The sequence below is a fragment of the Sparus aurata genome, chromosome 17, assembly GCF_900880675.1.
Source record: "Sparus aurata chromosome 17, fSpaAur1.1, whole genome shotgun sequence".
NCBI classification, from domain to species: domain Eukaryota; kingdom Metazoa; phylum Chordata; class Actinopteri; order Spariformes; family Sparidae; genus Sparus; species Sparus aurata.
The window spans coordinates 21,770,866-21,798,686 of record NC_044203.1 but is presented as its reverse complement, the minus strand read 5'-3'; the positions used below and the strand labels follow the sequence as shown (position 1 = coordinate 21,798,686).

Genomic DNA, 27,821 nt, shown 5'->3' with positions numbered 1-27,821 from the left:
TTTTTTTTTTAAAAACTAAAAAAAAAACTATATCATAATTAACTTTTGGGCTATCCGACTGCAAAAACACAGATTGACAGTTACCAATTTGATTGACACGCATTTGAGGACAGGGTTCCTAAAGAAAACAAAATTATTACCAAAAGGGCATCTGTGGTTGAAGGTGAACTTCCTGAGAACCTGACATGTAAAACTGAGGAAATACAAATCTCGAATGACTTCTGTCATATTTGTTCAATTATACAAACACAAATCACTCCAGTTTGGCTGTTTATTCAGAATAATAGGCTTCAAATATAATGCGAGCAACCAAGTTACACACTCAGGATGCTGTATTGCAACTCCACCCTAGAACTGGAGGTTGCAGTGGGATACTAAAGAGAGAAGAGGCCATTCACAACACCAACTCACACATCATTTTGACCATGTAGAGGAAAAGGAAAGTACTATACACACTCTGTAATATGATTGCTACAACTATATGAACCTCGAGTGGATGCATGTTGATTATTTCTCAGCTCTCTCGAATGAACACACACACAATCTGACAACACAAACTCACAGCCAAGCAGCATCACAGATGAATACCACCCAGGTGCACATAAACACATTCGAAACAAACATTCACCCTCTTAAAAATCACAAACATAAGAAAATGCACTGAAATGACCTGCAGATTAGCTTCACATACAATCGCACTTAGCTTTATCTATCCTGTGCTACACTTAAAAACTCTGGTAAATCCTTAACTGTGTACTCTGAGAGAGATTGGTGTCTGGCTGATTGCTGTAGAGGACTTTTACGATTGCAGCAGCTGGTAGACATTTTCTGAGATGTCTGCAGTGTAGCTTGTAACACACGCTAGTGCTGAGGAAAGTTTACTGCATGCTTTCTTTCACGAGTGGGAGAGAAAAGGGGGGGGGGGGGGCGCTGAGGTAGAGGAGAGAAGCTGAAGGCAAAAGAAGACCAGAAATAAATAAGGTAATTTGTTCCACAAATCTGTTGCAGAGTCAGGTTGTTCAAAGGCACTTTGAGCACAAGGAAATGGTAAACAAGGTGAAACAAAGCATGCAAAACAAGTTTGGTTCAGGTAAAACTTTGCGGTTTGTTTTCTAACAATAAGGCGGGTGAGGAAGAAAAGCCCTTAACATACTTAAAGAAATAAAAATAGCCTATTTTCAGATAAAATACTTCATGTTGGCAATTAAAATTACAAAACAAGGCATCTCAAGCAGCCGTATAAAAGTGATGCATAGCCTTTAGAGCAAAAAATATGCCAGTCAGTGGTTCAACAATTACAAAACCCTTCATATTTTCACAATTATTTCATGTGGATCTACAGTTTCGTAGTGGTATTATATCTTAGCCCACTGGCATAGTGGTGTGTCACATTATCTGATTATGTTGCAGTGCCGATAGTGGTTTGATTTCTTCAGTCCAAAAGCTTCAGCTCCTGTGACGATCATGTAAAAATACCCAAACAGCCTTCTGAAGGGCCAGATTAAATTCTAGCAACGTTCTCAAAACCATTCAAAGTACAGGATTTACACATTAATATCAGGGGTGACTCTGATTCTGAGACTGTGAAAACAGCAGAATCACTTGCACAGATATTCCACAATCTTAAAAATCAGTCAGAACGGGTTATAATCTCACTTTAAACAAATGTGGTGTGTTCCCGGCTTCTTTACAGTCAGTGGACTGAGGCCAATATGGCTCGAGACAAAAGGTTCCTGTAGTCTTTCATCTGTGAGAGAACCACCCATCCTCTGTTTCTACTACAGCTCCTTTACGCTAACATGGCTATTTATAAAAAAAAAAAAAAAGGCATATATTTGTTGTGCATAAAATATTCTTATTCTTGCCTCCTAAGTCCATTTGTCTTCCTTGGGCAATATCAAGAGGTTTGTGTTTATGTGGAGTGTCGTGAGGAGGACAAAGTCAAGGACAACAGTGGTCATTTTCAGAAAGGGGACCCGGAAGTTCATGAAGGATCTGAACCACCCCTTCGTGTTCTCGACTAGAAGCGACCCCAGTGCTGAAATATTCTCTCAGTGCTATAGTTAAGAAAAACAAAGGGCTTTGGTTCAAATGGTCACATCCTTCATGTTAAGGTTTGCGCAGAGTGGGAGTCGAGGATAGGTTCACATCTTGAAACAAATGCCCATATGTACAATTGAACACATTTGGCTGCTGTTATTGTTCCTCCTGTCTAAACCAAGATGAAATAGAGCTTTCCTTTAAGCCATTTCAATGTAAGAGATGGGATACAAATTGCATCCATGTAATTCAAACAACAATATACAGTATTGAATAGACCTGCGCCATGTATGCACAGAATATTTCCAGGTGTCAATAGGATCGGGTGTTTTCAATGGATGTAATTTTAAATTGGCACTATTAAAAGTATGTTTGCTGTTTCCGTTGGTGGTGTATCCATGGACATAGAGACAACTATGACTGGATTACTGTGATACTGATCAAAACTTTATGATTCGCTGGCGAGTTCTGATGTTATAAAAAGCATCTTTTGGTAGATAATGATATTAAGAAGATTAAAGGATAAGTCAACAATGACAAATTCAGTCATCATCTTCTCACCCCCATGCCGATGAAAAAATGGGTAGCTGGGGACTTGTTTTAAAATGGTAAAAAAAAAAAAAAACCAAGAAGGCTTCATACTGACAAAATCTGAGACATGGATTATGCTGGACAAGGTGTATGGAATCATCATATGTGTGTTGTTGGTCTTATTTCTGCTGTTTCCTCAGTCCCCATCTACTTCAGTTATTTAGGAAAAGGCTGCAACACTGTTTTGTTGTGAAGCTCCAGAAATGTTTTGTGGACTACAAAGCTTTACTTGATTTCACATCAGTATGAGGGTGATCGGAAAATGACTGAATTTTTATTTTTTGATTAACTGTTCTTTTAAGTGACACGGTAAAGTACATTTTAGCTTAAAATATACATTATGTATTATGTCTGAGTAAAGATGAAATAAGAAGGAGTTTGGCCGTGTCTCCATTGAGAGCAGACTTTGTGCAGTAAGGACGCTGTGTATGGTAGATTACTGATCCCCTTGGTTTAGGCTACATACTTGTTCTCTGTTCATATGTTTATTATGTTTACCCTCCAACAGGAGAAAAGGGACAAGGTAAGAGAGGTGTGAAAATAAGGACAGGAGAAAAAAAAGAGATGTTTTGTTTTGTTTTGATTTTTTCTCTTCACATTTAATCTACTGTAATTTTCTTTGAGAATGTACGTCTATCTATGTCTCTGCTACCTGGTGGAGAAGTATAGGAATGTTGTATACTGTTGGAAAATTGTATATGTGAAATGTTGAATATCGATATGTGGAATCAATAAAAAACGTGAATAAAAAAAAAAAGGAGTTTGGTTTTTGAACTTAAATTACAGCAACTCACACAGCATCTTTGCCTCTGACTTAGGATTTTCCCCCATAACTTATACTGAAATCACTTTCAGAGGGACCAGTGCATACAGAAGGAACAATTACAGTGACCATTAACCCTGTTCGTGTAGTCAGTGTTAATATGGACATGTGAATTTTCTATAAAGAAAAAAATGTGAATCTATCCTTTAAATGGTGATCTGTGGCTCATTTAAGGTTGAAGGCCAGCAGGGGTCGCTCCTCTCTCCTCTGCCAGGGACTCTTCTTCTCCTCCTCTCCATCATCGTGAGCTGCATCTCCATCAGGAGAGACCGACAGCAGTGTGTTATCAGTCCTGAAAGTCTCTCCCTCTGGTGTCGGCAGAGGAGGAGGAGAAGAAGGTGATGAAGAGGAAAGTGAGGGCGGTTGCTCTTGAATTTGTACCCCCTCTTCTCCTTTACCCTGATCCACTCTTTGACCCTCTTCTTTGTCTGACAGGATGGATCCTGTTTTACTGTCCTGTGGGCTGCTCTTGGGCGTCTCCTCCTCGCTGCCTCCCCCCTCCAGATCATCAACATACACCAGCTGAGTGTAGGCCATAGCTGCTGTCGTGCCTTTCGACCTGTCTTTCTCTATCTCTCTCTCTCTCTCCTCCCGGTCTCCGTCTCTCCCTTTGCGGCCCACTCTTGGCTCGTTCAGATCCACACCGGAGTCCAGACTGGCATCGTTGCCACGCCTCCTGCCGCTGCCATTACCCTGTGGACCTCCTCCACCTGGTGTGTTGCTGTGGCACCCTGCTCGCTGGAGGTCAATGTAGGAGTGGCGAATATGAGCATTGGAGCGTCCATCGAGTGAGACAAACCAGGCTCGTGGGTGAGGCAGAGGCTTCCCCCCTCTTAGCTCCATTAAAGTCTTTTCAGCCAATAAGGTGTCCTCGCTGTTTATCTCCACTAGACCCGTTTCCCCAAGTGCTGCTGGGATTGACAGAGACTCCGACAGGCCGCGTCGCTCTCCGTCACCCTGATTGGTAGGATTTGGGGTGCAGTCGGTGGGTGTTTGCCCCAGAGGTTGCTGGGAATGTGAGGCATTGAGCTCAGCCTGGATGGTCTCCAAGTCACTCTGCTGGTCAGTCTGCAGCAGGAGGGCCTGACCAGACAGAGGGTGCTCCCCAGGCAGGCGCATATAGTGTGCTGGGATCACAAGCGTAGGACGCACCCTGGGGTAACCTTCTCCTCCACTCAGCAGATCCACGGAGCCGCAACAGAGCAGCTGGCCCGGGCGGGTGAGTGACGGGAGATTAGGACGCTCCAGGTGGTCCACAGAGCGTGACAGAAGGTAGTCAGTGGCTCTACACTCACTCCCCTCCCCTCTGCTGGGGGAGTGAGGAGGGGAGGAAGGGGAGATGCAATCAACAATCCCAACACTGCTCAGTGGGTTAGCTGACATTCGACCGTGAGCTGGTGATGACAGTGCATCTGAAATCCGGTTGCCCGATGAGCAGACGGAGGTGTATGATTGACGGTAGCCCCGGTCTGTTCCGCATGAAAGGGGAGCCTTTAGTTGGAACGTTTCTGCAGACTGCCTGTAGTCTCTGCTGCGAGGCGTCAGATTGCCAAGAGATGAGCCGTGGTGGCTGTTGTTGCCCAAAGAGGAGCGGCTGTGTTTGCTGTGATGGATTATGTTGTGTTGACGTGAATTGTCTTGATGCTCGTAAGAGAAAGGCTTCAGCATTGGTGTGGTCATGTCGGGCTCAGTTGCTGTGGAAACAAGTTCCAGCTGCACCTACAGACAATGAAATATTTGAGTGTAAGAAACTTTAAAGATCTATTTCATGTAAAGAAAGATGTGAAGAGGACACAAACCAAGGAAAACTTCACATTTATCAAACTATTTGAGGATAATTTAGTAACAGTACTTTCTGCTGACTACAGGGATGTTAGATAAAGCTACGGTACAGCACCTCCATAATACTCAGAGGGTCTCATTTAATTCTTAAGGACCCCTTAGCTGGGATATGTCCCCGGTACAGGGAGCTTGAACCAAGCCAGCCAGGTTTTAATTAAGTGCTTCCTTTGGTGTATTCCCTCAGACAGTGCAGTGTAGACTAGCAATTGAGCTGTTCTCTGTAAGTCCGACAGACCTCGTTGCTGATGAGGTTCAGGTGGGACATGGAGGTGGCTTGATCCCTCTTACTGCTGTCCAGACCAGAGGACATTGTGAGCTTGCGGTGTGACACTCGAGGCTTCAAACAACGACGCCTGAACAACAAAGAAAAACAGCAGATGTTGTGATTTAATTAGAGAAACATGTTTAAGTACTACTTCCCTACAGAAACACTGTGATGAAAACAGGCACTTCAATTGGGCAAAAGAATTCCCCCAGTGCTTTTATTTGAAGTAGAGCAATGGTGTCTGAGGTCTTGTGCAGTACCAGTCTGCTTTGTTTACATTTAATTATTTGATTTAACAGTCAGTACACATTTTCTGTGGTGCAACTTTTGTCATGTGACCTGCTATAAACAACTTTCCATGTGAATTCTCTTTTTTTTTTTGTGCTGATATCATAACTGAACAATGGATAAAGTGAGTGAGATCCATCCTCTTAGATGGACTTCAGTTCATTTGGCTAAATAATGACAATAGGACAGACTTTCTTCAGACCTGATGCTAAAGGGATGCAGAAGGGGATTCCTTTGCATGAAGAAATTGTTTAATACTTGGCAGAGAGAACAAATAAAGAAAAACATACCAAACTCAAAGCTTCTGTCTCTCTTTGACTTAATGTTGAATTTAATGTTCCATGAGATACTGCCAGTAATGTGATGACCTCTCCTCTGCCTAAAACAGTCAGCTACTGTACATTTACATGTTCCACATGGTCGGGAGTCAGGGGACCTGACTCATAGTATTGTATATTCCCCATTTTGAGACAAATCTGGCAAGTTCTGACTTCAGACCGGACATGCGTTTCACACACCTGCAGTAGTACAACAGGAGGCAGAGCAGGCAGAGCAGGATGAGGGCCATGCCTCCGAGTATAGCCAACAGAAACACGGTGTGGTACATGCTGATGTCCTTCGCAAACACCGGACCTGATGAACAGACAAAAAGTTGGGAAAAGAGAGAAAAAGCAAATCCTGAGCTCAATAAGAATGAAAGCTTGGTTGAGTGTCTTACACCATTTCCATACTCTACACATACTGTATGTGAGTACATATATGACCTGCTAAAATGGTTTTACAGTAACTATAATCTGTGTCAAAGTAATTCCTCACCTGAGTGTAGTGGGGACATGGCGGCCACCCAGTACCCCAGCTGAGGAGCAATGTAGGTCAGACTGAGCTGGTTGCCCTCCCTCTGCACATGACCCAAGCTGCTCTTTATCCAGGCACCTACACGCACACAAACAGAGCTTGAAATCAGATTTCACAACAATTATTACTGCATTAATGCCACCGTCACAGACTGCATTAGTGACAAACTGGAAAGGCCTGCAGCAGACTCCCACATCACTCTCATTAATAAACAGAGCAGCAGTCAGCTGAGCTACATTTAAACACCTGTCAAGTGTAAATTATTTATGTTCGTTGACAGAAGTAAAGTAAAATCAATGTCTTTTATACTTTTAAAGACCTTTTCACAACCACGGTGCAATACCTGTTTTAAATTCACAATGACCACAAGTGTGAATCATGATGGAAAACCAATATGGATGATAAATAGCCATTAATTATTCATAAAAATACAGCAGTCCCCTTTAATTCAGTCAAATAAAACATATTTTTTGATTTTTTTTGGGAGCATCAAATTGTACTCACTCATAGATACCAGACACCTAATTATACCTGATGTTTTTCCATCAAGAGCCATGATGGATGGATGATGTTAATGGAAATCCGTTCAGTAATTGTTGTGTGGTCCTGCTGACAAACCAGCCAATAGGAACGGAAAACAAAACATCCTTATCGGAGGTAATTAGTTAAACCAACAGTGTATAACATTACGTTACATTAATATTATTAATCAAATGAATGCAACTGCACACAGATAAGGAGCATAAAATTGATTTATGGATTATTCTCTTTAAAATTATTCATGAATTTAAAGGCATAGTATGTAATTTCTGCTGCTAGGGTCCCTAAGTCAAAACAATCCAAATGGAAGACACAGGGGTTGTTGTCTTCAACAAAAAACCCACCATTTCCAATGAAAATCATTCGGACGTTCCTCAGGCAGAAATGTTCAGACGAGTTAATTTTAAAACAAAAATTGCTTTCTAAAACTTCTGTAAAATTGAATTTAAGACTTTAATACTTTTTAAGACCTTTTAGAGGGAAATGAATTCAGTGCTTTTTAAACCTGATTAATAGCTGGTAAAACGCTGATTCAAGCTCTGTAGTGAGTGTTTTGGCAGTACTTAATTCACCCACAGGGAGGCAGCATGCTCAGTATAATGTCAATGACAGCCTATGAACAGGAGCACAATAGCAGCTCTAGCAGTGCCAGTGCCCAAAAACCACAACAAAGCCAAAAGGCACTGATTGATTGGCTCACAGTAAATCTGCTCCAGGAGGAAACACTCAGTTGTGCCTTCAAACTTCCCCTCCTTTGGGCCTCAGGGCTGCCATGGTGAGAACCACTTTGTTTCTATGTTTATTCTCAGTTATACAACATATACAAATAGTCAGGAATCTGCATCGATCTTCAGGAGGAAGCAAAAACTGATGGAGAGGACATCTGATGAGGAAAGGGTTTGAACAGGAAATAAAACATAACAAGGAGAGGAAACAAGGGAGGATAACAAGGAGGAATGGAAGCAGAGATAAGGGAACAAGGGGCAAAGAGACATCAGAGAGGCTGTGTGACTCAGCAACCTCTCTCTCACACACACACACAGACACACACACACACAAACACACACAAACACACACACACACACACACGGCTTGTGCCCAGCCCTGCCATGGATTCACCCTGGTTCTGTCTGATTGTTTCCACAGGGGAGTCCTCTCTCTCTCTCTCTCTCTCTCTCTCTCTCTCTGTGACTGACCTGTTCAATACTGACATTTAATGACTCTGTTCCCACGCTTCCCCACAATACTCTGCAGAGTGTCCCAGCTCTGCTTGGACACAATGCATTTATAACATCAGTACAGCCTGCATATTACTTCTGCTTCCCACCCATTCATGCAAAGTCAACACAGCTGACATTGTCTCTTGTAGAGATTCACAGATAGTCAGTTCATCTGAGGAAGCATCATCACACTCGTCGGTGAGGTGAACTTGATCTGTTTGTATATGACATCATTTCGCTCCATGCTCTGTTGACATGTAACAACACATGAGAGGTTGTCAGTTATACAAGAGGAACAGGTTTCCCTGCACACTTTGTAAACCAAACTATCCTCTTTGTGACTGAGGGAGCTTCAGTATTCCTCAGCAGAGATACCAGACGGATTTCAAAGTTCTTTGTGTTTGTTTTATCTTCAGTTTAACACATACAAAACCACACACACGCACATTTTACACACTTAACTGCGCAGTGAAGAAACTCAATCAGGAGCCGGGCCTCTCTGTTGTGTTATTTATTTGGCGGGTTGCTAAGGAACACGAGATGTAGCCCAGAGAGGGGGGGTCCAGGGACGGCTTCTGTTGTGGAAATACTCACTGCTACAGGCTGTGCGTAGGCTACAAGTGTGTGTGTGTGTGTGTGTGTGTGTGTGCATGCGTGTGCGTGCGTGTGTGTGTGTGTGAGTGTGTGTGTACGTTTGTTCTTTCAGCTTTTATCAAAGCCCTTTTTATAAGCTCTGGATGTTGATACTTTGGGCTCTTTAAACTGAGCCTCGGGATCCTTAAAAACTATCACAAGAGCAAGGATGGTCCAGATTTTAAACACTGAAACAATGATTCACTTAACTGTTTACCAGGAATATTCTTAGGGTAGATTTAGAGAGAAATGCTTGACTCATCACACATGCAGTCGGGACTGGAAGAAGTTTAATATAGAAGACATTTATTACCCGCGTGACAAGGGTCCTATTATTTTATTTAAGCTTCATGCACTCTGACTCAACACATGAAAACTGTAATTTTCTTCAAGTTGACAAGAACACAAGATGGTAAGCTGCATCATCTGTGCACCGCCATGTTTAAAAAAATCCAGAGTAACAGCACTATGTTCTTTGGTGTCAAGTAGAAAATAACATATTATAACCATTATTAGTATTCTTAGACTGCAATCGACCGCACTGTACAACCCGGTACATTTTATTTCACTAGAAGAATTTTAATAGGTCCTGACAGACCTTTCACTGGCAGAAAACACAATGTGGAGATAGAGTAGATGTGGAAATGTGAGACTAATGTACACAGAGGAGGATGTTTTGTAGTGCAGACTCATCTGAATCAACTGATTATCTAATCACCGTCCTTCAGCTCAGCCTGTCCAAGACAAACTGGGTGTGTCACAGTGTGGGACATCTGACAACACAGATTTAAGATTGCTGAAATAAATCAGAGGGTCCAAGGGTCTCTGCTGCAGGAGTCAGCACCACAGAGCCCTTTACTATTGTTTAGCTCAGTTTGAGATTTAACTGAGCTCCAGCAGATTATGCATCCACGGTCCAATCTTGTGATGTCTAGCAGTATTTGTGTTTTGATTTGCAGATTAAGAGGCGCCCCGTGTTGGTAATTTTTTATGACCTTATGAATAAATTCATTCATCAACCTGACACACAGCTACAAGTGGCTGCACTGTGTAAACATGCACGTGGTCTGTATTAATGATCCTGTTCTGACACTTTCATAAATCTTTCACTCAGGGAAGTAGGTCTCATTTACACAGAAGAAACGGTTGAGGTTGTTTTTCACACTAATGTAGATGTAGCAAGCAGCATATGCTTAGAGTGTATGCTCAGAAAAGCGTGTTTGTGTTTCTGTCAGTACATACCTAAGCGTGGGTCGAATCTCCAAGCTGGGATGTGATCATTTTCCTTAAGGCCACTGTCAGCTGGCAGTGGGATGGAGACTGTGATTGGCTCATTCACCTGCAGCTCTGCTCCATCGCTGGCCAATAAGTGAACAGATATGGCTGCTATAGGAGTCAATTCAAACCTCTTCTCTGTCCCTGTGAGAGAGACAGGAGAGTGTGAGAGAAAGAAATGCAGCAAAAAGGTAAGGGAGCAGGAATAAGGTGCACAGGAGGGGGAGCAGAGAAAGGAGCAGACGGCGGATAGTAGATAAAGGATAGTTGTCAGGGGAAACACAGACAGGAAAGAAAACAAGCGGAAGACAGGAAAGAGGGAAACAGGATTGAGAGTGAAAAAGCGGAGAGACTGAGGGTGGAAAGTGTGACAATGCACAAGTATGCTTATGCTACCTGGAGGGAGAAGGTGCTATGGGGAGGGGGAGCTTTTGAGGGGTATTGAAGCTGAAGGAGTAAGACACACACATTCATACAACACACATCAAGACTGCCTGAAAGTGTGCAGGCACAGAGAGCACACACAGGGGTTACTGTGTTTCAGGAGGTCAGATAGAGAGGCCAATCCAAGGTGGAGTCTGTCTGATGTACCACTGCTTCCTCTATTCACTCCCCACCCCCCTCTCAGCAGCCAACTCCCCTGTCATCTGTGCCCCCTCTCTCCTTTCCCTATTTCTACGGTTGAGTCTTTAACGCCTATTGTGCTGCTACCATGAGCCAGTTTGAGACTCACCTGTGCTGTTGCCACCAAGGACCTGCAGGTGAGGAAAGTGCTGGATGTGCGAGGGGGTGCTGGCCACAGTGAGCAGAGCAGTTAAGTTGGCGTAGGATGTGTTGGAAGGAAGACTCAGAGCTCTGCGCTGGAAATGAACAGTGGGCTGATGCCTGAAACCTTGAGGACCGACAGAGGAACCATGGACATTGTTAGTTATTGTACCTTTTTTAGGATTTTTTTCTGTAGGTGTTGGAAGAGATAGGATACATGGGAGGACACTCACAGAAACCAAACTGTTAACTGTTTTTAACCGGGATGCACCATAAGGCTCACTATGCGTGATGTTAGATACACATATGAATGGAGCCTTGTGTCCATACTTCTGAGAGATGAGCAGTTTAAAACATCTGTATGATCTTCACCGGGGCACAGAGAAGAACAATTACTATGGAACAGCTGGGAGGAAATTGGATGGGAATTAAATGTGAGCCTGACGATGGCGTGCAAGACCAATTTGACTCTGAGCGGCACCATCTAGCATTTGCCAACATCCATGCCAACGTTAAGGGCGCATGGATGTACTATATGTGGGCAGTGACAGTTATATAATTTGAAAGAGGAGCATCTATTTTGGTACGTAAAGGGAGCATAAATAGGTCTTTAAACCATCAGGCCACAAGGCTGACCCGAATTAAATTTTATAATACAAATTTTTCTCATAACTCTTAACATTTCAGTGGTTACATAGGTGTTAAGCCACCAACAATGAACCCCAACACCCCAGTCGAAACCAGACGGACATTGTGAGTCGGTCTCCATTTCTCTCCCCTTGTTTGCTATAATTTCTCCAGCAATTGCTCTCTAATCAAGGCATACAATTCCCCCAAAATATACGTATTACCAGTTACTTTGGTCAGATACTTCTGTGAGTTTTAAATAACACATGACACAAATTATTTGCTGTGTAAGATCTTCAGTTGTGATTAGGCAATTGCCTTACTTTTTTCTGTATTGAACATCATACATTAGTCAATCTTCTCTTTTAAAATCGTCTGTTAATATCTTCTTTATTAAAATCAAAGCCAAATCCAGATCCCTTCAGAACATCCTAAAGTATAAGGCTGGTGATTTCCTATTGTTAAAAAATCCCTAAAAAGCCCCAAACCAATAATGATTTGATCCTTTAACAAGTATTTCCTGTGCAGCCAAAGCCTGACACAGATTATTCTTCTGAGCCACAGACTGCTGCTTGTGTTAAATACACTTCAAAGAGCAACACAGTTGTGGGCACTGTAGTTTATTCTGAGTCGATCCCACATACACCGTCCTGCTGCAGGAAATACTCACTAAAGCACCAACTGTGTGTTAATCCACGGCTGGAAAAAGTCCCAAACACCAATGCACCAATTCTGTTGTTTGAGTAACAACTGTTAACACTGCAGCACCCAGCTGTTTTGAAAAATACTGTCTTATCTAAAAATAATAGAATGCAGTTGCTCCAAATTCTGAAAGATTAACATCTTTAGAACCAACAGATTTGATGCTGAATGCAAGACACATGCTTGGGAAGTTTTGAAAGGCAAAATAACACAATAATTGTCAGTTTGAGAATAATCATACAATTTGTAATATTGCTCGATTTATCCTTCAACGGGTCCTATTTGGATTAAGTACAGGAGGGTTACAAGAAAATACAAATGAACAGTTTTCCAACCTTCATTCAAAGGTTTCATTTGTCAAATTCTCAAGATTAATTTGAAGAATAAAAACTGAAAAACAAAAAAGGATAACAGTTAAAAAAAATATATAAATAAATGTAATTTAAGTATTAAAATGTCCATATTGGATCAGTGTGTAGGTGGAACATGCAATTCAGTCATGAGTAACAACAGTCAAACGTAACAATAACATTTTGTACATGTAAAACATGAGAAGTTAAACTAAAGAGTTTTTTTCAACTACAAGTTTTCACCTGACAGGAGCAGTCCGTGCACACCAATGTTGCTTCAGGACATTTTACAAGGCAATTTTCTACTCCTCGTCTTTGCCTTATGCCTTTTTATAAATTTGGCCTTCAGATAAGGCCTAATCGTGGCAACTCCGGATCTACACAGTGGAGATAATGCCTTGCTCGACTATTTCTTTGGGCTTGTGTGATGCTTCTCTCTGATATTTTTTGCTAAATTATTGGTTTCCTTTTTATTTCTCCCATCCAGTCCCTCCCTGCCCCTCAAATCTTTGATAAAGAGGAATAAACAGTAAAGACTGCATGTAGCTGGACTCAGCAAGGTGATGTCATTGTGGTCCGACTGTGGGTGCACATTCCTGAGCAGTGAGACACAGATCCAGCTGTGTACGACTGTTCACTGTGTTTCTAGTTGCACTCGACACGGATTTTGGCTCTGTAGCGTGTGCATCTTTTAACTTTCATGTTTCTGTCAAAGTCTTCTCCGTGAAATTCAGGTGCAAGTGTTATTTCCCTTCTGTGGCTCTGTTTTTGTGAAAGGAAATGACCCCGTTTCTGTTCTTTGTGTGCTCCTGTCGTCAACTCTACTCGTCTTTTTCCCTCCACTTTTCTCTCACCTCATCTGTTCCTCCTTCTGTTGGACACTGCCCTGCCCATCCCCCTTTCTTCCCTTATTCTCTCCCACTGCTCCACCCACAACCCCACTTTCCAGCACAACCTTGTATCATCCTCCTCCTCTTCCTCTTTTATTCTCTTTCCTCATACCTCATGCCAAGGTTTATCACTCCCCAGGGCGTCCAAGTTCACATCATTGTGACAAACGGAGTGTGTCGGACGGAGGGCAGAGAGGCACGTGCTGTGGGCAGTGTGTACTCAAGTGGTCTACATGCTAATGGCATCTATACTTTTATGCGTGCTGGGTCTGTGAATTTTTTTTGTCAGACAACACAGCTGACACGTTAAATTACTCCCTTGTTGGTCACAGACACACAAAAGATGCAGCAGACAAAGAGACTATATTGATTGTGCCTGAGTGAGAAAGCCTTATCTAATGTAATTACACACATCTTAACAAAGAGGCTGACTAACAAAGGTAGACAAATGATTTATATTGTGTATGTGTGTGGATGGAGGAGGGAGGATTTTTCATCAAGGGCATCTGTCAGACCTTGCTAGACAGTAGGCTGTTTGATGTTTGGGTAGGACTAATTATTTTCCATTATTATAAAACAAATGTGTGAATTTATCAGTATTTATTTTTGTTATAAAAGCAGGATGAGAAAATATAAATACATCAGTAGGTTAATATACTTCAGTTTTTAGTGTGAAACATAACATCTGGGTAAAAATGTTGCTTTGCCAAAACAGTTGACATAAAAATCTCACCACAAGGTCTTTTAATAGCTGCTCTGGCGCTTTCAATCACATCACATGACCTTCCTGGTGAGACAGTGTTTGCCCGGTTGTCGTGGATTTATACATAGATGTTTAAATATCTGTTTTTCTGAGTATTTTAAAAAACGTTTCTCCTATTTGGCTTAACATTTGAGATTTTAACTTCATCTGCAGAAGCAGCTTGTGTGACATGATCAAAAGCTCAAGAATGGCTGCTGATGAACTCTGTGTTTAGATAGTTTTAAGAACTGTTGAGACTTTAATTTAAACCAATTGCTTATTTCAAAAGATTTTAGTGGTTTTTGGGTGAAAACTGTTTAAGAAAAAAACAAATCTAGAACACAGCTGTTCATAATATGCATACACACACTGTGTTTTACCTTGTAGGCCTGAAACAATCTCCACAACATCTTCATACACCGTCAGAGTAGCAGCTCTTTCTGGTAGCAGGTCGAGGCTGATGGAGGAAAACACTGGGACACAAACAGGACCACACACACCACATTAACTGACCCAATGAATTCACAATCAGATAAGAAGCAAACTGCAATCTACCTGGCCACTTTACTGATCAGTATCGGACATAACAAGTCATTAAACCATCGTTATACATTTTTAATACTGCTGCTTTCATCTTGTCTGCTGTGCAGGACACAGGCCTGACCCAGCGAACTGCACTTCTTTCCTCTTCCTTCCTTCCTTTCACTCCTCCATTGTTCAGAGCTGGTAAGCGTGATAATCCAATTGGCTGCCGTTCCGTTGGCTCATAATAACCACCCCCCTCTACACCCACTAGTACACACACACACAAACACACACAGTGTACTGCAGCCTCTTGGGAGGTACTTTGTGTGCACAAGTGTGTGCTAGTGAAAGGGAAGCTTAAGCAGCCCCCTTGCTGGGTTTTGGCATCTACTGTAATAAATTAGTAATGGAGCACTCCACTTATCATTAGCTCACACACCTGGCACAAACTCACAATTTTTCATTCACACTAACACATTAAACAGGCACACACATGGAAATCAATAACCTGAGTGCAAACACTGCAAATGGAAATAACTCCTTCAACTGTCCTAAAATATCTCTCTCTCCCTCTCTCTCTCTCTCAGACACACACACGCACACCTACCAGGTAATCTGGAGGGAGTCCAGGGCACAGAGTTTGGCACATATCCCTGTTTGGTTGCGGTGACGACCAACAGTGTCCCAAGGCGGTAGGGGAAGCGCAGGTAGGTGTTGCCATCAACTGATGAGGTTTCCGTGGTTACAGGAGTGTGGTTGGCGAAGAGCTGTATGGTGGCTCCTCCCAGGGGCTGGTGAGTGCTGGCATCGCTCAGGTGAACCTTCAGAGTCACCTCTGTGAAGCGACAGAGTGTTCACTGAGCGGGTGTATATATATCTGAGAGTCAACGCAGAGAAAATCACTACAGACATAAAACACAGTGGTGTTATAATTACAGCCGTCTTAAATACAGTCATCTACTGTAACTGGGTTTTGTTACGGTTCCAGGCCCTTTGCCTCCAATCCACAAAGACGGCGTTCCACATCCCAGCCAATCACAAAGAGACGGCCGTCTGACCATTTCCTGGACTCCTACCAACAGCATTTCCCCTCTGAAACAATGGACCATTTCCCTCTCTCAAAGAAGCCTTGGACCAGAGGGGAAAAGCAACTGTACAAACAAACACCTTCACTAATGGGAAGGAGGAATAAAACACATTTACACAGACTGCCTGTTGATTGAGGAGAGGCTCACAGCAAAGGTTGGAAGATAACAACAATCTCACTAGTTCACTGCATGTCACACTGTGTCTGATGAAGCCTTTGTCATATTCTGTGACAGACTGATATTTTGAAGCATGTCAGTTGGTGCAATGACTTCTTGGTGAACTGTACCAATACAAGGTAAACAGAAAAATAAAGATTACAATGAGTAGATGATTATTCACTTGGAAAATCTACAAACAAATTATTAAACTTTACTGCAAGTATTTTGATAACTGACTTTTATAGTTATTTAGTTTAGTTATTTATATAGTTATTTCAAGTAGGATGTGAGGATTTGCTGCGTTCCTTTACCTTATATCAACATATAATTGTGTTTTGGACTGTTGGTTGAATAAAACAAGCATTGTGAGTATATGCTAACACAGAATGTGCCATATCATATTGTTCGCCATTACACCAGCATGTCATACTGTTGTTGTGTGTATACACACGCGCACACACACACACACACACACACACACACACACACACACACACACACACACACACACACACACACACACACACACACACACACACACACACACACACACAGAAACAACCAGCATGGCTGAAAGGACAAGTAACATTGCTACTGGCTCCATTTTTAAAGAGCGACATCAGTAGTGTGAAAATGTCTGATATACTAACGTCGACTGGTCCGATAATTTTTTGACAGCCAGCAGGGGCCAAACAATAACCCTCTTTCACCACCATCTCAAGCAGAGGCACCTGGCTGAGTACAAGTAAAGCAAAAAATCCAGCGAGGAGAACTCAGCAGCGTCTGTTGAACCGCTGAAACTAATTTCCAGTATTCTGTTATATTGTCAAGAATATCATATTTGCAATAATAGACTTAAATATTGTGATTTTATTTAGATTCAGATGATTTAGATTATTGCCAGCCTACATCACCATGGGATATTACAAATCATGGACAAAATTATAATTTTTATCACAGAATGATCTGTTGATCAGTGGAGGCAGCCCGAGGAGAAAAATCATAAAAAGAGACGTCATCAACTTGCAACATGCATCTCAGGGGCTCTCTTGTTTTGAAAATGTCACAAAACAATAGACAAGCTACTTTGGCTGTAGTGCTGACAATTTCAAGCATCAAAAAAGTTCTGGTTCTGCTACACATTCTGTGACACCAGTGAAGTGAGACTGCAGGCAGTACAGCTGCATGGACGACACTTCATAGCGGTCGTTGTAATTAACATTAATCAAATTGATAAAGGTGGGGCATCTTTTAATTACTTTATATACTGCTGGGTAGCTTCAGAATTCCCCCACAGGGATCAATTAAGTCTTATCTTAACCAACAGTGATGCAGTTGAAGTGGAGAGGAAGCATAAAATGGCAGGTAATGGCAGGAAAATGGGAATGCGTAAGTAAAAGCAAATCAAACTGTGCTCAAGTGCAGTAAGATATGTGCACATCTATTTTCTACTCTGAGTGAGGCAGCTCATTTCAGCTTCATTAAAGCACAAGCTGAAAAACAAAAAGTCAATCTCAGCTTTTTAACATCCACACCACCGCACGCTCTTTGTGTCTTCAAACACGACAACTTAAACTCTGTTTTTGTCATTGGCTGCTGATTGACCCGCGTTGACCGCTCAATTAAGCCTGAAAGGGTTTCTCCCTCCATCTCCCTTGACCTAAACATACTCACCTCCCCCATATTCACTGCAACTGAATTTCATCGTAACTCTTTCTTGTAACCCCACCCTCCGTGACACACACGCTAACACATACATACCCCCGGCTAGACTAATCCGCCCTCCCCCCACACTCAGGGATCCTGTGGTAGGGGAGGAACCACACTGACAATCTGGTAAGAGTTCAGCCTGAGTGCAGGCTCCACCTAAAAACACAACACGGCACTAAATGATACCTCTGCGTGGTAGAAGTTATATGCTGTTTTGTACGGGACAGAATCTGGCAGAGCAACGTGTCAATCTCAAACCAAACACATGATTATCCTGAGAGGTCTGGTGTGAAGATCTGCTCTGCAGCTGCTTTCTGATCCTTCACTTCATTCCTCTCCTTAATTACATTTGCGCTGTCACAGCAGAGGACTGAAAAACAAAAAGATTTCCCCTTGAAGGAATCATCCCAATGCATTAAGATGTGAGGTGTGTGTGTGTGTGTTGGGAAAGATCATGACCTCACTTCCTGTTCCCCTCCCAGTGATATGTTGTTAGGGGTACCAGCTGTGCTCACTTTAAAAGAAACCCCTTGGGAGACTCCAGACTGACAAATGCAACAGTCCCCTCCCAGTACTCATCCAATAAATCACTACTGCTGTGGCATCATCGTTAAACAAGCTCCTTTCTGCTCTGACAAAGATCTCCATTCTGCAGCTACATTCAAACCTCCATAACTGTACTGACTCCTTGTCTGTGTATATTGAGTACCATATGGACAATAAAGGTATCAAAGAGAGTTTTGCCTGACCAACGCTGCGATCCCAGACCAATTATCTCAGGCAGCAGCAGCCAAAGCAGCAGGGTGGTTGTGCGTGTTTGAATGCGGGCAGGAAGACCCTAGGAGAGAGAAAGATTGTGTGAATGTTTTCAGCCCACTACAGCCTGAATTAAAACAAGTGTGGCATATTAATCAGAAGTTACAGGGAGGCAAAGCATTCCTACACCATTAAAGTGAGGTGTGATAAACTGGAAATGTCTGGTATGGCTGGCCTCCACTGGGCGTGTGAGGGGGTTTGGTGCTCTTCCAAATAGAGAAGGGGGGAAACAGATGCTTTCTGCACACGAGGCTGAGGGCAAAGCTTGCTTGTACACAACATCAATATAACAGTTGCAGCCACGCAAGCGGTCACTGCTCATTAAATTAGTGGCTTATCACAAGTTAGTGGTGTTCAAAGTCAGGTCAGTTAGGGTCGTGTGATATGACGCTATATACCGTGCAATGGTAGAAACGTGCCCACCTTTAGAGATTGGGAGCTACCTCTTGGTGTCTCTACTATATATTTGGTGTAGACTATGTGGGATACTCTCTTGTGATCTGGTGAATCCAGCTTCCTGACAGGTAATGTTATCTGGGCAGGACTACTTGAGACTGACAGTAAGGATGTTTTCATGCTGCACTGTAGAGCTGCAACAGTAAATCGATTAGATATCAAATATCAAATTAATTAAACTGTTTTCCTTGTAAATTCATAATTGAGTAAGTGTATTTCTCTCATTCAAGCTTCTAAAATGTTTATATTTGCTGATTTCTTTATTCCTCTTTGACAGCAAACTGATCATTTTTGGATTGTGAACCAAACTCGAAATTTCAGGGCGTCAACTTGGAAACACTGATCGACACTGTCTCATATTTTATGGACTCAACAACTAATCAATTAACCCAGAAAATAACTGACAGATTAATCAACAATGAAAATACTTGTATATCTGTATTCTCATTCGAAAACTTAAATACTCCATTTTAATGTTAGTTAAGCCTTTTTTATCCAATCAAGAGTTGTCCTGTGAGGAAGTTGTTTTTGTTTTGTATGTTTTAAGTCAAATTAGAAAGTAATCAAATGTGATGAGGTATGGTACGGTATGAAGGGTGCCAAGTTAACTTTTCTGTCCATAAGCCAAATGGCTAGTGATTAAAATGTGTTAAAATTTTACTGCCACTCAGATTACGAGTGTTCTTTTGGTGGGTGGTTAGTAAAGAAAATCAGCCAGTTGCATTTAGCTGGTTTCTTTTGCGCCCTGACATGTTGGTTATTTCAAAACATTTCCTAATTACATTTAAAGAACAATTGTTTTGTGATGTGTATAGTTATGGTATAGGTGATGGAAGACCTTGGCCTGTCACCCATCCCTAATGAGAAAAAATCAGGTTGTTTATAATCATTAAGCAAACACAAAGTGAGTTTCCATCTGCCAGTTTTTATGTGCACTTTCACATAAAAAAGCAGCATGGAAATAGTTTTGTGCTTGGTGTTGGAAAGGTTGGTGAATCAATAAAAACAAAATGCAACAGAGTGTAATGGAAACAGACTGAGTGAAAACATTGTGACTTAAATGTCACTCAAGCTTCCACTGGAGAGGCTAAAAATTGCAGCAGATGAGAACATCAGATCTGTGTGGAGGAGGAGGCAATAACCTTTCTCATACTAAAACATGAAACAAGCATACATGCCATATTTCATAACATTTTGCATTCTGTTTTCCACTGTTTGAAAGTTGACTGCAGTGTTTTAATGACATCATTTCTATACACCTTCTTCTGCATCAATTTGCTGGCATGGACTAGAGAAAATGTGAATAATTTTGGAACTGGTTCAGCTACAAAAGGACAAATCAACAAGTCTAAGAAGACAGCAACAACAGCAAAACAGGGCAACAAAACAGATTTCTTTCACCATCTCTAGCAGCAGCACATGGTTGGGTACAAGAGGAGCCAGAGATCATGTGACAAGAGCACAAGAACTCTTGTCACAGACTTTTGAGTAGATGAAATGTTGGTATTTTGTTTGAGTAAGAATGTATTTGATATTAAGTATTTAAAAAAAATACCACCCAGCCGTGTTGTCGACAAACCAAAAAGAAAGCAATGCATTTAAGGATTTGACTCTATTAAAACTACAGCAGAGTGTGTCATTTCAACTTCAAGCTCCAACATACTGTTGTTTGTGTTTCTGGATGTAATGACTTGTTCGACCACAGCAAACTAAAAAACGAAGACTGACGCTATTTGTTTCTCATTAAGATTAACAACAAACATCTGATTCTCAGTGTGGTCAGTAATAGACCTTTTTAAATTGTTATGGGAACAAAGCGAGGATTACATTAAAAGGTCAATAAGATCAAGTATGAATCACCAGCAGGAATAAAACATGTCACAACATGTGGAAACAAAAATCAACACACGGTTTACAAAATAAAAAGCACACACACGACAGCTCTGCCATTACAAATCAAGAAAACGGTTTCCGATCGGTGTCCACCCTGCTGCTATTTTCCCTCATCTGGATTAAAAAACAGATTAGACAGTGTTTGTCAATCCCATTAACTCAGCAGGGAACTATAAGCAATTAGGTTACATCATAAGATCTCCACTCTCATGCTAAAGAGTAAATCGACTCCTTTCGTCTTACTTCAGTACTGTATACCATTACTGGTTGTGCTCTTTGACCTCCCCCCTCCCTAACTACAATGATATCTCATGACCCGATATATCCTACCCAAACTGAGCTGCTGTTAGCACTCCGACCAGCACCTCGTGATTAAAATCAAGCTTGGCTTGCTGGCTACAATATCATTTGATTGGTCCACTTCCTGGCAGCCCTTGTCCAGCTTCAGCGAATGTTTGTCTGCTGGAGATGCAATGCCATGCCTATTATGGGCAGCAGTAATGTGAGTGAGATCTATATCTGCGGGTAGATTGTCTGTCTGGCTCCACTCATCCATGTTGCCTGCTGGACGGAGCAGGAGAAATCCTCAGTATCGACCTGAACACACACACACACACACACACACACACACACACACGCACAAACACACACAAACACATACACACACACACACACACAACCCCTAATGACAAGTGAAGGTCAATCTGAGGCGAAGAGAACACCAGAAAAAGAGTTAGGGAAAACAGAGAGCAGAGAGAGGCCGTGACAGCCTTCAAAGCACCACAATCTTGTGAATTATCATAGGAATTATACCTTGTTCTTTGTTGTGAATTAAGCAGATTTTCACACAGAAAATGTCTGATGCAAAGCCTTCAAGTAGAACAACATCAAAAACTCCTCATTAAATCATAAAATATCAGTAACCAACTCTGCAATTTTGAAAAAAATCTGCGCAGGGTTGCATTTCATCTCACCCTGACTACTGATTTACAGGAATAGTTACTGTATGTTTATATGCATGTGTGTGTGTTTGTGTGTGTTTGTGCAAGTGAGAGATAAAAGTGATGGGTAAAACAGATGTGGCTCCACCTTAGTAGTAAGTATGACAGGGCAGCTTTGAAGTTGGTAACTGAATGAGATGCCAACAGATTAGTGTGGTTCATGCTGGTTTTCAAACTGCATGTGTCTGCTGCAGCAGTGACAGGATACCCCATGACGCTGAAGGGAAATTAATGTATTCACCCACTACAGCCCTGTTATGGTTAGCTGCTGACACCGCTATCTACAGACACACTTCACTGTCAAGCCGATTCCATTCCTTGAGAATAACCTCTAATAAAAAAGATATTTCATATGTTGGTTTTTCATGCTCCATTTGACGTACAGCGCTCCAGGGTGCGACTATTTTGGTCACACATGCACTCAAAAAACTGCCAAGTGAAACTAAACATGTTCATCGGTTGCACCAGTGCGCCTGAGTTTTAGTTTTTAAACACTTAAGGTTATCACAATCTGTTGTTGCATGCCTCACATCAAGACAGTTATATTAAAAACGTGTTTTGGGCAAAGCTAAACTATGTTCTGGTTTCCAAAAATGTAGTCCAGTTCTTGGACTTTTACTAGGGGGTCGACTTAGACTGATACCAATCATTACAAATCAATAAAATTAATAGATATGTGGGACCGACATTCATTTGCAGTTAAAATAAAAAATATAATTTAGTATTCAGTGTTGATAGGCAATCAATTGTGACCTGTGACCGATCAGATACGTGGCACATTGTGTGAGAGGATGCTGCATCACAGCCAGCAATCTGAAGAAAGATCCCTGATACCGATAATCGAAAAAGGCTGAATATCGACCCAGATAATTAGCCAGGGCTGATCATCGGTCTATCCCTAACTTCCACTGGTGTAACACTTCTATCACCTAGATGGGATCAATTAAATGCATCTTGTTTTGTATCTTATCTTATGAGTTAAATAAAGTTGAGCAGAAGTAAATATTAAGAAAAAAGAGTTTGCAATTGTGTCATTTTTGACAGTATAAATGGCAAAAATTAAATGATTCCCACTTCTTCAGTGATTGTCTGTTTTGCTGTTCCTTTACTATAGCAGACTGACAAGCCTTCTGTTTAAGACTACTGGACAAAGTATTTGAATATGTAAACCTGGGCTCTGGGATCACACTGACTACCTGTGCAGTCAAGAACATAATCATTAGTTTTGGCTCGTGCACAAAGGCAATGTATTAAGTTTGTTGTTGGTACTCATCTGTTTGCTGTGAGACACCTGAGCCAGGTGGTCTCCTTGTTCCCACACAGTATAAAGAGAGATAAAGATAAAGAGTGTTTTCTGTTCTAGCGACGATTAAAATGACAAATCACAGCAGCTGGACTCTCTCCCCTGCTGCATGATTCTGGACTTTATGAGGGCATGTTTCCAGTCACTCACACTATCAAAGTATTTCCAACATTCATGTCGATGAAACAAGGTTGTTATCCAGGTAGATAAAAAAAAAAAACAACAACAAAAAAACAGGTTGGATGATAAAACATTTCAAACAAGTTTTCCTGCCATTTCTGCCAGCAGCTAACTTGCTAACGCTAGCTAAGTTTTGGTCACCTCAGCATCCGAGCAGGCTAGCGGTACCATTAGCCACCAGAAACAGCCGGCTAACCGGCCGTTTAATGGACAAAGGAGGCTGAGAGAAATATTAAAAACACTTTTACCTTCTGTGGCGGTGTCCTCAGGTAATGTTTTGGCGACTGCTCCGGAGACAAGGTATCCAAAAAAGCAGAGTACAATCGCGGCGGTTCGTCTCCGGTCCACAGCCCGCATCATTGCAGATGTGAGTCTGAAACGGTTAAAAAGCACAAAGTAGGAGCCAAATGTTCAGAGGTAACAACTCACTGACCGGACACATCAGCGTCAACTCGCTTTATTCCGCAAAGGAGGCGACACTCCATGTCCAGCAGCATCAGCAGTCCTGTTTTTTCCCCCTGTAGAGCCGTGTTTCTCCTGTCCCGTTGTGCATCCCCAGCCCTTTTGCCGCTCGGTCGGTTTTTTCATCGACGGCCCAGGGTCAGAGAGGAGGAAGACGGCCCCATTCCTCTGAGCCACATGCCCCAGAACAGCACCAACAGGCGGCTTCGTTCACACGCAGCACCGCGAACACCCGCGGACCTACAGCGCCATCTGCCAGCCGAATAATGGAAAGTACAGCTTTCTCTGCTTTTACCGGTTCGTTGTTCACTTAACATCTTTCACCGAGAAAACCCTTCACACAAAATTACATTCATTTCGTTGTTTCCCCCCAAATCACCGAGGCCCACAATGGACAAAGAAATAGTGTTATCGGACCACAGTTGCACTAAATACAATACTCCTACTATTACTACTACTAATGTTAATAACAATAACAACAATGATAATAATGAAAAAATAATATTAATCATAACAATAATAATAATAATAATAATAAATATGATTGGTTAAACAATTAAAATTGCGATTTTAAGAAAAAATACAAAGCTTTACAAATAGAAAAACAACTTTTATTTTTTCCCTCTACCACCAAGCTGATTAAAGTTAATAAAATAACAAAAATTCTTTGCAGTTCACTCTTCTCATTTATCTTCTCATGCTATGATCATTTAACTACTAGGCAATATTATTTATGGGTGTATGTATCAATAAATGATGTATGTACATTTAATTCCGACCCTGCAATTCCTTAGCAGCTGGACGTTTTTGGCTTTTACTGAAGTTGTTTCACAGCTGTTGGATGGACTGCCATGAAACTTGGTTCAAACCCTAAAGATAACTTACTATCACTTTGATGACACACTCCCTGACTTTTCATGTTGCACCACCATCAGGTCCCAGTCGTCCAATATTTTGGTTTAGGACTAAATACCTACAGATGTAATGATTTTCCCATCAGCCTCAGCTTTATTTTGTGTTTTGTGCCAGTTAGTAAATGTTAGCATGCTAAACTAAGATGGTTAATGTTAACATCTTGCATGTAAGCAGTGTCTTTGTGAGCATGCTGGCCTTCAGATATAGCCCACATGGCATGGATGTAAACTCAGTCTTGTTTATATATTATGATCAACTGATGGTAACTTTGGTATTTACTGCTTTGTTTTCTTCGTAAAACCCTGTTTTGCATCAAAGACCACAATGGAAATACTTTACTTTGTAATCCTTGACATTTCGTTTTGTGATAGAATTTCCTACTTCTCATCATATCAGCTAAAGTAAATGACCCTGGAAGCTCTCATCATGAAATATTTCAAGAAATGTTCAACAACATTTCCAACAACATTAATGGGAAGGTCATTAAGTCACCTGGTTTTCCCCTCCCACTTAAAGTTCCTCATAGTTCACAGACTGGAGAATGTCTTAGCTGCAAAACAGGTTAAACAGCTGCTTAAAAGGTTTTATTTTAGATTTATATCTGAACTTAAATCTGTGTGTTTCCTTTTAACAAACAGGTGAAACGTGTTGCTTCTTTCAGACTTTCCATCCAGCAATGTCGGTCTGTCGCTCAGACATGAGGCGATCTGCTTTCATAATCCTGATGCTCAACTTCTGCTTCTGTGCCTGCTCACAAAGTAAGCATGTTATTTAAACGTACGACTCTTTTGTTCTAGTTTTTAACATTAATAGTGGAAACATAAATATGTGATGCATTCTTGAGTGTTTTCAGTTTCTTTGCATCAAGGTTACAAATGCCTAAAAGAATAAACGTTATTAGAAAGAAACTAACTTTTGCAAAGTGGAATTACAAACAGTTTGATCAGATTTTTATTTCTATGACACTGTGTTTCAGTTCCCCATGAACTTCTCTATCTTGTGGGCTGCTTTGTGAATGGCACAGTTGAAATCCAGTTCGAGTTCGATGCTGAGGAGATCTTATACATGGATTTCCCACGAAACGAGACTGTTTACACTGTGCCCAGATTTCTTGATCCTGATCCAAGTGAAATTTTGTTTGGTTTGAGTACACTTCGCGATGCTCATAAAAACAAGGACGTCTGTTTAGCGTTTGCTGCAATGTTTGCACACGAAAAGAAAAATCCACCAGAAGAAGTTGGTAAGTTAATCTCAACATTTATCTCTCTACTGATGTGACTGATACATTGCTGATGACATTTTTTTTTAATTGCCTTTTGACCCACTAAAGACCCTCCTGAGAGCATCCTCTACACTGCAGAAGAAGTTCAGCTGGGTGTAGAAAACACCCTCATCTGCTCCGTGAATCATTTCTACCCACCTGACATCAGAGTCAGCTGGACCAAAAATGATGATCTGGTGTCGGAGGGGCTGTCACTCAGTCGGTATTTTCCAAATAATGATCATACCTTCCACCAGTTCTCCACCCTGACATTCACACCGAGGGAGGGGGACATTTATAGCTGCACTGTGGAGCACCTGGCCCTGGACCGACCTTTAACAAGGATCTGGGGTGATTGTTTTATCTTATGAATGCACTTAAAAATTGATTCAAATGTTTTTTTTGTGTCTGTATTGAAGCATGTACTCTCTGATTTCCTTTGCAGATCATGAATTCACCCATCCCAGTCCTTTACCAGATATTGTCTTAGGTGTGGGCCTGGCTCTGGGCTTGTTGGGAGTCATTGTTGGTGTATTTTTTATTGCCAAGGGACACTATAGAGATTAATTTCTCTATCACTGTCACTAACACTCTATTTCTTATTTAAACATTGCTATCTGACATACACTGTACATTTGATTCTGTCTGTTTTTCAATTTTGAAACTTGTAAGGGATTTTAATGTTTATGCATAAATGTGCTTTATACTCTCAATGTGTTTGCTTTTAAGAGAGTATTATAAATAAACAAATCAGTGGAGATGTTTGACCATGCAGTGGATTATTACTTGTATGACTTCAGGATTTATAAAGTCCATATATCAATATGTATTACTGGATTACATGAGGCGTCAGTCATCCGGAGGCTGGCGTGTAAGTAGCTCAGGAGAGAGGAGAAAGAAGAGAGTGTGGGTCATTTGCCTACACAATCAATTGTTGGCTGTTGTAGGCTTTAGGGTGGGCGTACAAGTTCATTTCGGCTCAAATGAGCTGCCAATCAAACAGATGCCATCTCATGATCAACAGTGTAGAGGGACAACAGCGTCTACATGAATAGAATCATGAGAATCTAATATCCACGGAAGTCCGCAACCTGGGTGTCATCCTTGATTCCACACTATCTTTCCAATCACACATAAAATCCATTACAAAATCAGCTTTTTACCATCTCAAAAACATCTCCAGACTCCGGCCCTCTCTCTCTGAACCTGTGGATGAGACCCTCATCCATGCCTTCATCACCTCCCGCCTGGACTACTGCAATGGAGTCCTGTCCGGGCTCCCTTCCAAAACCCTGGATAGGCTCCAGTATGTGCAGAACTCTGCTGCCAGGGTCCTCACCCGCACCAAGCCCTGGCAACACATCACCCTCACTCTCATCCGCCTTCACTGGCTCCCAGTTAAATCACGCATCACCTACAAAATTCTCCTCCTGACCTATAAATCTCTACATTCCCTCGCCCCCCCAATATCTGTCTGACCTCCTCCACCCCTACACCCAGTCCCGGACGCTGCGCGCATCAGGCACACACCAGCTCTCCATCCCTCACTCCAAACTACAAACCTTCGGTGAAATAGAGTCTTCTGTGTGACAGCCCCACTCTCT

The 27,821-nt window shown here is 41.7% G+C and overlaps 2 protein-coding genes across 4 annotated transcripts; one reads left to right on the top strand and one right to left on the bottom strand.

The window, feature by feature from the left end:
• Window positions 1–257: 257 nt before the first annotated feature.
• fam171a1 (family with sequence similarity 171 member A1) lies at window positions 258–23,966 on the bottom strand. The gene is made up of 9 exons (XM_030392996.1): window positions 23,828–23,966; window positions 15,581–15,808; window positions 14,829–14,921; window positions 11,106–11,264; window positions 10,340–10,516; window positions 6,666–6,782; window positions 6,368–6,482; window positions 5,532–5,649; window positions 258–5,173 (listed from the first exon to the last, which is right to left on the bottom strand). The coding sequence occupies exons 1-9, from the start codon at window positions 23,937–23,939 to the stop codon at window positions 3,620–3,622; spliced, it is 2,673 nt and encodes an 890-aa protein (XP_030248856.1). The 5' UTR covers window positions 23,940–23,966; the 3' UTR covers window positions 258–3,619.
• LOC115566937 (H-2 class II histocompatibility antigen, A-U alpha chain-like) lies at window positions 23,746–26,977 on the top strand. 3 transcript variants are annotated; one of them, XM_030393010.1, is made up of 5 exons: window positions 23,746–24,338; window positions 25,595–25,714; window positions 25,933–26,196; window positions 26,287–26,568; window positions 26,663–26,977. In XM_030393010.1, the coding sequence occupies exons 1-5, from the start codon at window positions 24,308–24,310 to the stop codon at window positions 26,782–26,784; spliced, it is 819 nt and encodes a 272-aa protein (XP_030248870.1). In that variant the 5' UTR covers window positions 23,746–24,307; the 3' UTR covers window positions 26,785–26,977. The 3 variants fall into 3 exon arrangements, with proteins under 3 accessions (XP_030248870.1, XP_030248871.1, XP_030248872.1); XM_030393011.1 differs by having other exon boundaries at window positions 24,199–24,310; XM_030393012.1 differs by having other exon boundaries at window positions 24,208–24,338; window positions 25,618–25,714.
• Window positions 26,978–27,821: the final 844 nt, after the last annotated feature.

Excerpts from the sequence above, each read along its gene's own strand:
- fam171a1 (XM_030392996.1), bottom strand. The coding sequence starts at position 23,939 with ATGATGCGGGCTGTGGACCGGAGACGAACCGCCGCGATTGTACTCTGC. Across the intron at positions 5,650-6,367 it reads CTCCTGTTGTACTACTGCAG|GCGTCGTTGTTTGAAGCCTC; the intron begins GTGTGTGAAACG and ends TTTGTTGTTCAG. Across the intron at positions 5,174-5,531 it reads TGAACCTCATCAGCAACGAG|GTGCAGCTGGAACTTGTTTC; the intron begins GTCTGTCGGACT and ends CATTGTCTGTAG.
- LOC115566937 (XM_030393010.1), top strand. The coding sequence starts at position 24,308 with ATGGAAAGTACAGCTTTCTCTGCTTTTACCG. Across the intron at positions 24,339-25,594 it reads AGCTTTCTCTGCTTTTACCG|GTGAAACGTGTTGCTTCTTT; the intron begins GTTCGTTGTTCA and ends TTTAACAAACAG. Across the intron at positions 25,715-25,932 it reads CTTCTGTGCCTGCTCACAAA|TTCCCCATGAACTTCTCTAT; the intron begins GTAAGCATGTTA and ends ACTGTGTTTCAG.